Genomic DNA, 15,631 nt, shown 5'->3' on the forward strand with positions numbered 1-15,631 from the left:
TGGGCCAGCTTTCTGAGGGTCTGAACTTCAATCCAAGGGCAAGAAGACACTGGTGAAGGGTTTAGGGAGGTGGGATGATAATCGGATGTGTGTTTCTGAAAGATTTCTCTGCCTCTAGTATGATTAATTGGAGGGAAACAGGATTGGAGAAAAAAGACCAGAGAAGAGGATGCTACACTCATGGCAAGAGAAGAGTAGCTGGGACTAGATTATTAACAAAGTAGTGAAGGAAACAGTAAGAATAAATATATTTAGGGCAACTGAAGAGACTTGGTGGTTGACTGGGTATCAGGTGAAAGAGGAGTCAAATGGGCTTCTAGTCTGAGCAACTGGTGAAGAGTGTCGGTGTTTTTTAATGAACTTGGGAAGCACTGAAGAAGTAGGTTTGAGAAGAGTAAATGTATTTTGAATGTTCTAGGCTGGACGTGCCTGTCAAATTTCCAATGGACAAGTCCAATATGCCCCTGACTCCACTTCAGGAGAAAGGTCTGAGCTGGAGGTCAAAGTCACCAGCATATTACAACAGAAACTGAGCAGCCATACGGGCAGATGAGATTAGCCAGGAATATGTGGTGTGGTAAAAAGAAAAAGGGATCTAAGTCAGAGTCACAAGGAACAGTTAAGAGGCAGGACGAGGAAGAGGAACAAGGAAAGGAAACTGAAGAATAACCCAAGAAGTATGTGGAAAAGTGGAATTCAAATAAAGATGAATATAAGGGAAGAGGGCATTTGAAAAGGAAGTATTTCTAACGTTAAAAAAACAGAAATATACCCAGTCAAGTGATTAGAAATGGTTCTTGGAGAGAGATGAGGATGAAAAAATGGAAAGAGTAAGTATAGATATTTAGTTCAAAAAGCTTGGTTATGGGCTTCCCTGGTGGCGCAGTGGTTGAGAGTCTGCCTGCTGATGCAGGGGACATGGGTTCATGCCCCGGTCTGGGAAGATCCCACATGCCGCGGAGCGGCTGGGCCCGTGAGCCATGGCCGCTGAGCCTGCGCGTCCTGAGCCTGTGCTCCACAATGGGAGAGGCCACAACAGTGAGAGGCCCGCATACCGCAAAAAAAAAAAGAAAAAAAAGCTTGGTTATAATGTAAGTTCCAGCAACAGGGTAGGAAATGGAAGGAGGTGTGACATCAAGGAATACTTTTTGGTGGTTGTATTGTTTTTAAGCAATGTGAGAGACTTGGGAATGTTTAATTGCTGATGGGAATGAGCCAGTGGAAGAATCTGAAGACACAGTAGAGAAAGAAGTCACGGAAATCCTGTAGACGAGACCCAAAGCACAGATGGAGACAAGGCTCCAGATAATCAGAGGCCATCCTTCCATTTTAACAAGAGGACGGTGCAGAGGGCAGAACACCAGCCCCATTGCCATTGATCTAGTTCCTCTCTGATGGCATCAGCAGATAATAAGAACTAACATTTATTGAGCACTTACTAGCTAACATATCTAACAAGCATTATTATATATGTGTGCATGTGTATGTATATATATAGTATGTGTGTGTATAAAATCTATCTTTGTGTATAAATACATACACATATTTCTAATTTAATCATCACACTAACTCTGTGGGGAAGGTACTATTATTATTCTCATTTTATATATGAGAATACAAGGTAATTTGCCCAAGATCACACAGTTATAAATGGTGGAGCCAGGATGTAGTACAGGATTCTAGGATTTTATTGTATATTTTATAAACCCAAAAGTTTCCCATGTGGATAACATATTCATTAACAGAACACCTTGGCCAGACAAGAGTTGACCTCTAATGATTCCGGTGGATGGAAAGAGGTAACTAGGCATCCCCCTCCTATAAATTCTCATGTTTAGATAAACATGGAAACAATTCCCAAGAAAGAGACATGAATCTTGATCACTGAGGCTTATATGTTACAAATGTCTAAGACACCACGGTGTTCTTCCAAAGAGGACCAGCTTGCTTGGTGGGACGATGGTGAGCTCACCATGAAGGAAGGTGTCAGGCATACACAGTAACACACTCAAGGTCAGAGAGAAGGGCTGGTTCCCGATACATAATGGTGGTTGATTCTCAATTTTGTCCTCACCCAGCTCCTACGGCAGTATGGTATAAAGAGGCTATGTCTGTGAACTTAAAGAGATATGTCCCTAAATACTATAGGTTAAACAAAGCAACACAGGAAGAACATTTTCCTTGTAGTAGCAGAATCACTGCAATTTTACCGGGATCAAGGCATGGCAGGTTTCCCAGCTTAGGCACACCCAAGCCACAGCAGCAAAGAAGCTGGAAGCGCCCCTCGGTAGAAATGTTAAGATCTGGAGCTTGTAGTCCTCAGCTCAGCAAACTGAAGTGAACATTACAAGGTAACTACTACAGCACTTTGGGAGTCAGCTACCAGAACCCTCAACCTCTTTCCACCTGGACATACACAGAAGTAATGCTCTCCGAGTCTCTTAACAACAGCAACAAGATCTCTAATCCCGAAACTCACCAATGTTTCAACTTAAGCAATATCAGAAACAATGGATTTTCATTTCAGCTAGAACAAAGAAAATTGCCAAAGAGACCAGGTCCCACACTCTCTGACACTATCAGGTCATGGGTTGTGGAATCTCGGTTTATCGCCTCCCTTTGCACTGTTCGTTTCCTACTTCTTCAGTTATATTGTGAAAACCAGCACAATATTGAGCAATGTATGTCAGAGACAGTGAGCATAATTACCCCATTCCTGACATTAACGGAAATGATGCTAATGTTTCACTATTAAGCATGATTTTCTCTGTAGTTTTCTGGTAGATAATCTTCATCAAGTTATCAAGTTTCTTTCAGATGTTATGTGGGAAAAGAAAAAGGTGTAAAAATTGATAATCAAAGCTCCCACCTTAAGAAACTTGAAAAAGAGAGGCAAATTAAACTCAAAGTAAGTAGATGAAAGGAAGTAATCAAGATAAAGCAGAAATCAGTGAAATACAAAACAAACAGTAGAGAAAATCAACAAAATCCAAGATTAGTTTTTTGAAAACTTAAATAAAATTGACAAACAGATTACAAATAAAGGAGAGAAAACACAAATCACCAACACCAGGAATGAAAGGGGGACACGATGCCAGGTCCTCCAGATGTGCTAAGGATAACGTCGATATAGGAAGACCAACACATCAATAAGTTCGAAAACGCAGATCAGGGTGGATGACAGTTTCCTGTAAAGGGCCAGACAGTAAATGTTTCGGGCTTTGAGGAGTACATGGTCTCTAATGCAATGACACCACTTAGCCAGTGAAGCGTGAAAACTACCAAACACATAGGCGCAGGGCCAGATTTGGCCAGATGGCTGTAACTTGCCAAACCCGGACTTGGAAAAAATGGGTAAATACCTTGAAAAACAGAAATTCCAAAAACTGACACAAGAAAAAAAGAAACCAAAAAAGCTACACAACAGCATGTACATAAAAGAAATCATTTTATAATTTATAAAGAAAGAAAACCCCAAGCCCAGATAGCATTACTAGTGATTTCTATAATAAACTCTTTCACAAAATACATGAAAATGCAATACTTTCCAATTCCTTTTAAGGAGCATAATCCTCATCCCCAAACTGGCAAAGATATTATAATAAAAGAAAACTAGAGATAAATGTTCCTTATGAATATAAATGCAGAATTTCTGGACAAATTAGCAAATAGAATCCAGCAAAAATATATATACATCTATAAATGGTAACACATCATAAATGCAAAGTTGCCTTAGCATTCAAAAATTCACCTTAGTAACAGAATAACAGAGAAAAACCACAAGAATATCTCAGCAGACTTGAAAAAGTTCAACTCCTCTTCAAAATAAGAATTCTCAGTATGTAGTAATAGAAGGTATTCCCCTCTATTTGAGAAAGGTCATCTACAAAAATCTAGAACTACTATCATACTTAATGGTAAAACATTGTTCTTCCCTAAGACTGGGATTACTTCTATTTAACATTATATTGAAGGTTGTAGCCAATTCAATGACTCAAGAAGAGGAAATAAATGGCAAAAGAGAATGGAAGGTCAGAAGTAAAACTGTCATTATTTTCAGATGGTATATTCATGTACATAGAAAGCCTGTGAAACTATATTAAAAAAAAAAAACCTACTACAACGAGCAAGCAAATGTGGCAAAGTCTCAAGACACAGGTAAATATTAAAACATCAATATATTTCTGTATACCAGCCACAAACATTAGAAAATTTAAAATTAATTAGCATATGTTTACAGCATCAAAGCATATCAATTATGTAAAAATAAATCTAGCAAGAAATGTATAAGACCTCTGCATTGAAAACTACAGAAAACACTGTTCAGAGAAATTAAAGAAACCATTGGAACAGGGCTCTATTTACGAGGTACCTATATTTAAATTTAAACTTTCTTACCATTTCTATTATTTCTGTGGTTACTGGTCTACTCAAGTTTTCCACCTCATTTTGAATTAATCTTAGAAACAGTGTTCATAGAAAATTATCCATTTAATTTAGATTTTCAACTTAAATGTTAGTATAAAATCACATGTAGTGTTGTACAGTCTTCTAAAAAACATCTCTTTCTCATACAAGAGATTTTTCTTTTCCCTATCCCTTTGTTGTTTCTGCTGTCTCTTCTGAACTGCAAATCTTTGTCAGTGTTTGATCTGTTCAAAGAACCAACGCTTGAGTTAATGGATCAGACTGGACTCATGGCCTATATGGGTAACAAATCTCTTTTTCTGTTACCTCCACTTATTGTGGGGATCTTGAGTTACTTCAGGATCTGTTCTGCTTTTTTCTCTAGAATAGGAATTGGTAGACTACAGGTAATGAGCCAAATATGGCCCACCACCTGTTTTTATAAATAAAGTTTGATTGGCACTCAGCATGCCCATTCATTTAAAAATTGCCTATGGCTTCTTTCCTACTCCAACAGCAGAGAGGAGTGGTTGTGAAAGAGATTACAAACCCCATAAAGACTAAAATATTTACTATTCCTTCCTGCACAGAAAAAGTTGTCCAACCCAAGATCTACAGTCAAGACACAGTCATGGCAGAAGTCCTCAATAAACGTCTCACTTTGTTTATGAAGTATTTCTCAGGCCTTTATCCTGGGGACAAACACTCTCACTGATAATCTTTTGGGATGTACAGGAGGCAGGACTGGTTCCAACTGTCCACCTCTTACATATTCATTACTTATCACTGACCATGGACCATAAGCCCCACATGTTTTTTACCTTTACTGAATCTCAGTTTGTAATTTCTCTGGAAATTTTTTCTCTCTTTTATCATTGGGATAAAATAGGCTTATCATGGCAATAGTTTCTTCTTTTTAGTATGTTTGGACTGTGATTTTCTCTGCTCTTACTCATCTATCAGTTTGATTCCATCTGTTATCAACTTCTAGGCATTCCTCAAATTATCTGGTCCAGTATTTCCAGGTATAATATGACTTTTTTTCATATACCCTGTCATTCAATATAATTTTTGACACGCTAAAGTAACCAGGTTGGGCATAAGATGGAGTCGCTCCCGTTACCCACATCAGCAAACCCAAACTTAACTGTTTCTATGTTGGGCTCTCCCAGAAAAACAGGCTTAGGTCAACCAAGCAGTGTTTGCCTGCTCAGCACACGTTACCTGACCTGGCTCCAAGGCTTCCCTTTGCTCCTTACAAGGAAAGTAACCCTGCTTTAATTAATCAGCAAATGCCCCTTCCTTGTTCCTGCTTACTTTGGTCTATAAAAATCTCTCATCTTCTATAGCTCTTTGGAGCTCCTTTCCATCTGCAGACTGAATGCTGCCTGATTGATGAATCACTGAATAAAAGCCTACTAGGTCAGTCAACTGTCTGTGGAAAAATTTTCTTTTAACAGATGAGAGGGGCGGTAGAGAATATGTGCTCTACTCATCATCTTGTAGCTTCCTGCTATTATGAAGCATGAGCCTATCAGATCACAAATTTCTATAAAGACAAAAACAAACAAAAAACTCATTTCCAATATACACTGTGTAACTGCAGCCTTCACAGGCCTCCCTATTTGGGTCAAAGGGTCAGGGCGAGATAAGAACACTATCAACACGGTATGCAATTGTTTTTGAAAACTTTCTCAACGATTAAAAATGAGGCCAAAAACTGACCCTAAGCAGGAAAATGAGAGTTTCTTTCTTATACATATAGTATTTCTGAATATTTGTGGTCAGAAAGGATAAATAGTTAAATAAGAAAAGCTTTTATTGTTTATTGTGAGTCTTATTAAAAGTACCCTAGGCAATGTCCCAGCACACTTGTAATTAATATTTTGAATGCAAAATGCTTCCATCTCTTTTTTGCTGATTTGCACACAGCTCAATGATAAAGGAAGAATGGAAAAACTTTCTTATCAGATCCCAAGCCTAACCAAATACTTTTGCCAAGGAATGCTCAAATTTGAGAAATTATATTTTATTTGTTTTACTTTCAAAGACTCTGGCAAGGCAGGGATATATATTCAAAATGCAGTATTTTTGCCTTTAATCCCAACACTATCTAACATGCAATTACTATATGTCTGGGGGGAAATAAAGTTTAAAGTAATTATCTTCGTTTACCTCACTACAATTTGGAACTGAGAACTAAGGAAAGAAATTACTTGTTCAGGTAGATTGTCAGTTACAGCCAACTCTGATTTCAGTTTTGAAATTAAGCTATTTTAAAGGACTGAAGTTCACCTTAAAAACTGCTCACAGTATTAGCAAGAGTAGTTTTAATTAAAAACAAACTCCAGCAGACGGTTACCTCCATTTTTAAAGAGCGAAAACTAATGGGTTTCAATTTAGATGCACACACTTCTCATGACCCAAACTGCAGCTTTAACAATATTCAAATGTTAGCTGCTCTTGTGTGCATATTAGTATCAGGGGCGACATTGAAATGCTGTATTGAAGGCATGTGTTGGCTGGTCTGTCAAACATTTCAATTCATGCTGGAAGTGTTTCATAATTAAGCCCGTAAATGCTGTCTTCATAAACCACCCTCTATGTCTACTTCTCATCTAACATGAAAAAGAAGCATTATTATAACTCGAACAAAATGGAAAATTTTAAAACTATTTTAAAGGAGAAAAAAGCTATATTTTCTTAATTAGCTGAATAAGCTAAAGCTACTGGAATATAAGTAACTTTAGCTCTAAGAATAAAAAGGATCAATCCTTACATTTAGGTCTCTAATCCATTTTGATTTTATTTTTGTGTATGGTGTTAGGGAGTGTCCTAATTTCATTCTTTTACATGTTGTTGTCCAGTTTTCCCAGCACCACTTATTGAAGAGGCTGTCTTTTCTCCACTGTACATTCCTGCCTGCTTTATCAAAGATAAGGTGACCATATGTGCATGGGTTTATCTCTGGGCTTTCTAACCTGTTCCATAAGAACCTAGGGGCAGGAAAGGAATAAAGATGCAGATGTAGAGAATGGACTTGAGAATATGGGGAGGGGGAAGGGTAAGCTGGGACAAAGTGAGAGAGTGGCATGGACACATATACACTACCAAATGTAAAATAGATAGCTAGTGGGAAGCAGTCACATAGCACAGGGAGATCAGCTCGGTGCTTTGTGACCACCTAGGTGGGATAGGGAGGGTGGGAGGGAGATGCAAGAGGGAGGAGATATGGGGATATATGTATACGTATAGCTGACTCACTTTGTTATAAAGCAGAAACTAACACGCTATTGTAAAGCAATTATACTCCAATAAAGATGTTAAAAAAAAAAAAAGAATCAACCCAATGCTGATGACAGGGGAGGCAATAGACAATTCTCATGCACTGATACTGGGAAGGTAAACTTGGCATGATGTTTCAAAGACTTAAGAAGGTATAGTCTCTGACCTAGCAATTCTACATCTGGAAGTTTATCCTGAAGAAATAAAGAAAAATATGTGCAATATGGATGTAAACACAAAGCTGTTTACTACAGTATTATTATTGAGAGCCAAAAATAAAAACCACCTAAATAGCAGTGATAATAACAACAGGCAGTCTTACAACATATTGGGTTAAACTGAATGGACAATTCCTTTATTAACACAGAGGATATCTGAGTAAAACGAAACACATCCACATGCAAAGTACATAGCCAAACATGAGAGAGGGGGAAACAGAGAGGGGGAAGGAAGAAAGGGAAAGGGTTGGGGGAGAGTGGGTGATAGTCCCTAATGCCAAGGATGTGCATCCAAGCTAGAGCAGTAGAATGAGGTTAACAGACTAATGCCATGGCACCCGAAAGGAGAATTTGAGTAGAGACCCAAACATCGGAGACTGAAGTTTAAATTGCCCACGTGGCAACACAACATTTCTGTTCTCTGCCTCTTATACTCCCTGAGCAAGGCAGGGAGTTAGAATTGAGATGCTGACATAAAGCCAAGATCCTCAGAGTATGACACAGTCCAATAAAAGGTTCTAGAAAAACTCTACCCACCAGCTCAGCGAAGCAAGAAGAAAGCTTGAAACATCTTGGGGCTTTGGATAAGAAAAAAGTCCTCTAAAAAGAAATCAAAATCTCAGGCCTAAGCCATGTGAAGCTATGGCATCCAAAATGACCTTGCCACTATGATCGGTAAATCCCAGACTGAGTAATTAACCACAAAATTAATCCAGAACTCACAAAACCTGTAGAAACCTCGAGGCAACAAGGAGAAAAACATGTAGGGACATCTGCTCAGTGTAGAACACACAGAATTCCTCCAGAAAAAAAAAGCCAACCTAAAGATAACCTTTAAAAATAAACATACAAAAAATAAGTTCAAATTATAAAAAAAAAAGCCTCAAAGGAACAGAACAACCTAAATAAGACTATTAATGAGATAGAAGAACAAAAACCATAATGAAGACATGTCATTATAAAACTGATTTTTGAAGAACCAAAAAGAACTTTGGTAAATTGAGATATAGTAACTGAAATTAAACTTATGAAATGGGTATGTATTAATAAAAGTGTTTAGGGGTAAAGATGACTGACATCTGCAACTTCCTTTGAAAGCATAATTGGAGAGTCTTACATAGGAGGAAAAAAATATGTACGGTATCTAGGTGTGGGTGGTATACTAGATCCTTGGGAGATAATGGACAAGGATGGATGTTTTTTATTTGTTTGTTTTATTTATTTTTTATTGAAGTATGGCTGATTTATAATGTTGTGTTAATTTCTACTGTACAGCAAAGTAACTCAGTTATATATATATATATATATATATATATATACACACACACACATTCTTTTTTATATTCTTTTTCATTATGGTTTATTTCAGGATATTGAATATAGTTCCCTGTGCTATACAGTAGGACCTTGTTGTTTAATGATGGATGTTTTTTAAACCCATGTAGAAAACAAGAAGGACAACACCAAACTATAAAATGGAAAGCTAAACAAATGATTGCTAAAATCTTCCTAGCATCATACCTTGAACACAGAAGACACTCCATAAAACAAAAATGAATGAATGAATGAATGAAGCTTACCTATTCAAGTCCCTTTAAATCTCAAAATCATAAATCTTATAAAATACCTGTTTTTTATGAAAATCCTTTAGGGCCTTTTCGTAGCCTTCCTCTAGCCTACTGAAGGCTATTCCTACATCTGTAGTCCACCAGATTTGTGAGCTAGTTAGTGCGACTTGAGCCGGGAAATCAAAAATCCACAATTCCCTGGGTTTGTCCTCATAGGCTGCGATGGCTTCTGTGATAGAACGTCGCACAGTCTCTTGCATGGTCTGTTCCAGCTGCAGAAGCCACGTTTCCACCTTTTGAAGCAAATGGAAGTGTTGTAACACAGGCTTAGCTATGGAAAAGGGATTATTCCATCTTCTCATGGGCTTGAAGGCTACACAGTTATATGTATAACAAGCCAGTGAACTACTGATTAATGAAGTCTTTCCTACATGACCCTAGCTTCTGCCGGGATACTGCTCATCTTATTTCACCGACTAGCTGGCTGATAAAATTCCACATCCTAAACAGACAAGGTGTTCTCCATTATTCATTTTTCAGATTTGAAGACCTGATGGTTCTAGACCAAGATCCCCTCTAATAACACACAGTGTTTTGAGAAACCAAGCATCACAGCCAATATACTAGAGTAAAATTCTAGAGATTTGGAAATAATAGGAAATTGATTTTTTAAACTGAAGTACAGTTGATTTACAATGTTGTGTTAGTTTTAGGTATACAGCAAAGGGATTCAGTTATATTCTTTTTCAGAATTTTTTCCATTATGGGTTATTACAAGATATTGAATATAGTTCCCTGTGCTATACAGTAGGTCCTTGTTGTTTATCTGTTTTATATATAGCAGTGTGTATCCGTTACTCCCAAACTCCTAAATTATCCCTCCGCCCCCTTTCCCCTTTGGTAACCATAAATTTGCTTTCTATGTCTGTGAGTCTAGGAAACTGATTTTTTAAATGTATCTTTTGATAATTTTTAAATCAACTAAAGATTCTACCCTCAAATCTACATAGTTCCTAGTCTTAAGCCAAAGTGTTTTCAGCAAGTATCTTAATTATATTCCCTACTGGCTCTCATCCTCACACTTGTCATAAATTAGACAGCAGGAGAGTATGAGAGATAGGACAACTGCCGACTTGTGAAAATCTTTTTTAAAAAAATTCATTTGAAGGTTATTTTGCTCCCACAAATATATTTCAGCCAGTTTTCCATCCTATTCAAATAAGCTTTGTTATATTTATCCATATATCTGTTTCTTTGGGATGATATTATATAACAAAAAGGATACCTACACCATTTGCAAATAATTGATCATATCAATAAAAAATAACTATAATAAATAAATTCCAAGGACTATATAAGATCCTGAAGATTATACAACTGATTTCTTTCCCCGCCTCTGTGAAGATGACACAGCATTCATTCCTACAACCTCTTTCTCTGGAGAACTGGGAAGGAGCGGTACGTGGTCAGTGAGCTGACAGCCTTCCCTATTGGAAGAAAAAGGGAAGAACCATCCCCAACATCCTAAAAGACTTCTCTCCTGGCTTCCTAGCTGGGCTTTGTTCAGATGCCTGAGAGAGGGTGACCTAATCACTACTGTAGTCCCTCCGCACAACTCTTAAAAAAAAGCAGCAAGCTCCTCTAGTAAATCAGGTATCACTTGATCATATCCCAGATACCCTGGGATCCATGTCCTCAGTATGGCCCCCTGTTCTCGAGAACTCTCCAGTCCATCTGGGAAGACCAAACACACATACAAGGTGACACATCAACCCGTGTTCAGAGACTATGCCACCAACGGCAACTCAGCTCAATATAATTTGAGAACTAAGCCCTGATGAGGTGCTTGCTTGATCTCCCACTTCTTGGTCTTTCATCAGCTTCTGTCCGACCCTCTATAACAAGAATTATCACTTCCCATTATCACTAATTATGTGAATATCCATTTATTCAATAAGCTTAAGAGGTCCCCCAGGACAGGTGCCATGTCTTATTCTTTTCTGGATCTCCAAAAGCCAAACCCAGAAGCTGGTACATAGTAGGTACTCAATAAACCCCTGTCGAATAAAACGCAAAGAGCCGAAACTGGGAGGAACCAATCATAAAAGTGTGGGGGGAAGACCTAAAGTAAAAGCACCTTTTTATAAAACAGGCAATTAGAGGGTAAATGTGCTGCATGCCCAAAAGTCTCTAGCATAAGTTGCTTATATAAAATAAGTTAGAGCACTGTGAAAACTTTCAGTACCAAGGGTTCCTGCTAGCGACACCCACATCTATGGTTGGACTGTCCTCTTTCTGGGCACTATGCCAGCCGGCTAGCAGTCTGCCGGGGGGAGGCAGGCAGCAACACACTTTTGTCAAGATAGTTTATGGTGACTTTTTCTAATCATTGTAATAATGTCCTAAAGAGCCCCAGAGATCACAAATATACTTTAATCAAAGTATTCCACCATCTGCTTCCCCTGCATTTGGCAGGATTTTTCTGGTACAATATTAAAAAGCAACAGAGAGGAATAAAGAAAACCCTTGTAAAAAAAAAGGTTGCCATCACATTCTGCAAGCGACCCTTTAAGGAACCCCCTGCCTCAACCTAAACTGTTCTGCAATACAGGCTACTGTCTCAGTTACCCTGTGGATTAACTCAAGCTATATAAGCATCGTCGTAAAAAGATACAATTCCTCTAAATCATCTGAAAACACCAAGAGCTGCTTCCTAAATTGTTAAGAGCCATTCTTACAGATAACTGTTAAGAATATGTTTGAGGTGTTTGGCTGTGAGAGAAGAGAGGATGTTAACTATCTGTGTACACGGTAATTAGTGTACATGACATTAGCTTAGCAGACTCAATCAACTTTACTTACGAGCAGCCATTTACAACACCCACGTCAGAATCCTGAACCACAGCCTCTTTAAAACGTGCTTCATTGCAAGGTGCTACTTCACCCTAACCCTTCGCTGTACTCTGAGCAGGGGTGAAAACAATATGCTCTGTAGGAGACTCAGTCACTGGGTGGCATTTGCTACTAATTCTGGGGTTTACTCGTTCAGTCTGTGACAGTCCCTCCCGTCTGGCTCAACTGTGAGCAAGTCTGAGCTCCTGCAGGGTGCTGAAGCCTGATGATCAGAGTGGGAAGCACGGCAGAGGAGTCCTCTGTCACACCGGACACAGGTAAACGGGAATCTCTGAGCACAAAACTAACCGGAGCCTCATTTGACATGAGTTGATTTTTTCTTGTTCCACTTTTAAAAATTATCCCCCCAGTACTTCTCTGGCATAGAGAACCTCATAAGCAAATCTTACATGGCCTGTGCATTCACATTCAGCTGGGAATGGGACATATTCCTTTTCTTTGCTGTACATTCCAACGGCCCTGTGCGCGGAAACATCCTGATCGTCTTCAAACTGCAGATCTACAATGCTGTCAAAGAGTTTGGAAAGGTGGTGTGTAACCTAAGACAAGATAAGAAGAAGAGATAAGAGCATTTCTTACTGGATATATATTCTGGTAATCTACAGATGTGGCTAAATGAATTCACAAAACTGTCTTTATATCATTACAGAGATGCCTCAAAATGTTTTTCTTCCAAATAAAAATCACTTCTTCAATTCCAGAGTTTGAAATGACCCAGATGGATAACCCTGATAGGTTATCTATCTTCTCCTTAAAGGCTGGAGACTTACCAACTTCTCTATCTGTAGCATAGTCCTGTAGCAATCATCCTGCTGGGAATTTTGTGGTCAAGTTATTAAAATTCAGACATGGTATTTTACTTACACCATAAAAGACCTTATATTGTTTTAAAAAAAAAGCTGTGTTAAAATATTTGAAATGAAAATGTAAATTAGATACAGTCTTATTCTTGGGTCAGGTCCTATGTTGTTGTGCACTTGCTTTGCTATTTACATGAGCCCCAGAGCATATCTGTTACATCAGAAAGATGAATGGGATTCCCCCATTTTCACTGACAAAGAAATTGAAGGTAAAGTATTAGGTGACTTCATCAAGTTGACACTGCTAAGAATAAGTGGCAGTTAGATCTTAAACCTCCAAGTCCAAGCCACATCTACAAAGTTCAAACTCTTTGAGCATCATAACCTTTTGCATCCTAAGTTGTGGGATCTCCAAAAGAACCCCCAGTAAATAGCATACTGAACCCTGTGCAGGTTCTGGACTCCTTGAAAAATAAAACCAAGTTAAAAAGACAAAGAGCAGTACTTGCTCTGCTAGAGGCCAGTTCAGAGATGAAAGCCCAGCTGGCCTCCAAACACAAGAATCAATAAGACTTATCCATCTGGTCATATCAGCACAGACCGGGACCAGCCTCTCCACCCAGCAGGACTGGCAAGGAGGAAAGGAGAGGATGACGCGTGTTCTGCAGGCTAGCAGTCAGGCAAGCCGTTCTGCCTCCCCGTGGGGTGGACTGAATAAAGGGCAGAGTGAACCACAGGAAGTGTCAGGAATGGGAACAAGAGCTCCCTCCTTACACTTGGCAAAATTACTGTAAAACCTGAGAAGTGGGAAACAGTTTGGTGATTCCTCAAAAAGTTAACTATAAACTTGTCATAGGACCCAGGACATTATACACAGAAAGTTATCTCCAATCCTCTAACAACTCGCTGTCACAGCTGAAGTGGCCAGGAAGTGCACAGATGTTTAATGGCTTCTACTGTGTAATGGGCCTAGTCAGGTACAAATAATAGTCAGGTACAAAGCTGCGGGATAAATGAGACCTCAACCATCAGACACCCTCACACATCATTGCTTTGGTGAGGAAAGCATTTCAAAAGAACTCCTAGTCCTCTAGTCACTCAGTGGGTGACCAGGAAACACAAACCCCACGGCTTGATGTTCTCCCATGACTTATACCTGGTGTGTTGGAAGTTGGATATTTTCCTATTCTGCCTTCCATTTAGAGCTTCTGAGAGAACAGGACCATTTTTTTAAACTAACAAGGATGCTGTTGACCTCAGATTTGTTCCATTTCTAATGATATCCCTTTGTACCTGTTAACACAAAATTAAAATTCCTTTTTCCTAGGTTGGTCTTTGGAAAGACTTATTTTACAGTTTAAAAAATACATAAAAACTAATGCCTCAGGGGCCCCCTCTTTGTACCACACTAAAGAAACAGAATGGATTTGAACACTTCAAATCATGAAATTCACTAATTTTGTTGTATCTTGAGTACGTTTCTAAAAGGTTAGCAACAAAAATTGAAATGCTGTTCCACTGGTTTACAGTAAATTAGGTGCATCCACCCACTGGTGCGTAGCCAGACAGGCAGCCCCTGCTTTGTACAGTAGTGCGAGATTGTAAAAACCACCATGCAGCCTCCACAATCAATGGGCAAACTTACGATTGTGCTTTGGCTGTTAAAAATTTTCATTAAAACATTAAAATCCCTCTCACTCTTGGTTATAAAAGTACAGAGAAATAAAAAGTGTAGACTAATACTTAGTACACTAACTTAAAATACTAAAAAAAAATTAAAAATTAAGTGTTTTACTCCTTTATAGGAAACTTATCAAAAGTAGTTCAAACAGTGCTTGCCTCCTTCTTCTCACCTTATAACTTAAAATACTGAGTGAGCACCTTCCCTATGCTTTGTGTAGTTGCCATATTCCTTTGGAAGTTTGGATTGGCTGCCAACATTTCATCCTTTAAGGTCTCCATGTCCTGATATTTCTGAGAGTTTCTTTAATGTCAAGTTTTTTTTTTTTTCCTGGTATCACTTCCTCTAGGACATCTTCATCCTTTTTGTCACAACCAGTGTTTACATTTATATCAATGAGTTCATTTTCACTATAATCCTCTGGCTGCATATTTAGAATCTCTCAAATGGTGTAGTGTCATTTCCACAGTCACCTTTCTCTTCCATAGCTACATCTATGATTCAAATTTCACATCTAGCGTCATCAATTTTCACTTCTTTGCATTACTATCAACTTCATTACTAATTCCCTCTTTTGAAGGTTTATTTTTGTACACCGTCATGGGTTCTTCACTGGGGACAAGGTGGTAACACACTACGTTCTTTGCTGATTACGTCAGAATCAAACAACAAATGTGTGACAGCCGATCACAGACAGACTTTGAAAGGTGTGACGTAACTGGTCACGAGTCAAGATGTACATCTGTTACTGACGTGGTG

General features: G+C 38.6%; 1 protein-coding gene across 2 annotated transcripts in view; it reads right to left on the bottom strand.

Annotated features, from left to right (window-relative positions):
• Positions 1-15,631, bottom strand: part of DNAH11 (dynein axonemal heavy chain 11) — a gene marked incomplete at its 3' end in the record, with an annotated part of 310,916 nt that overhangs the window by 193,654 nt on the left and 101,631 nt on the right. For both annotated transcript variants that reach the window (XM_082632325.1, XM_082632326.1), the window contains exons 29-30: positions 12,781-12,930; positions 9,538-9,771 (exon numbers count right to left, since the gene is read on the bottom strand). In XM_082632325.1, the coding sequence (XP_082488451.1) occupies positions 9,538-9,771; positions 12,781-12,930 (384 nt within the window). The remainder of the gene's footprint in view (positions 1-9,537; positions 9,772-12,780; positions 12,931-15,631) is intronic.

This window comes from Mesoplodon mirus (assembly GCF_964341445.2).
Source record: "Mesoplodon mirus genome assembly, chromosome: 9".
NCBI lineage: Eukaryota > Metazoa > Chordata > Mammalia > Artiodactyla > Ziphiidae > Mesoplodon > Mesoplodon mirus.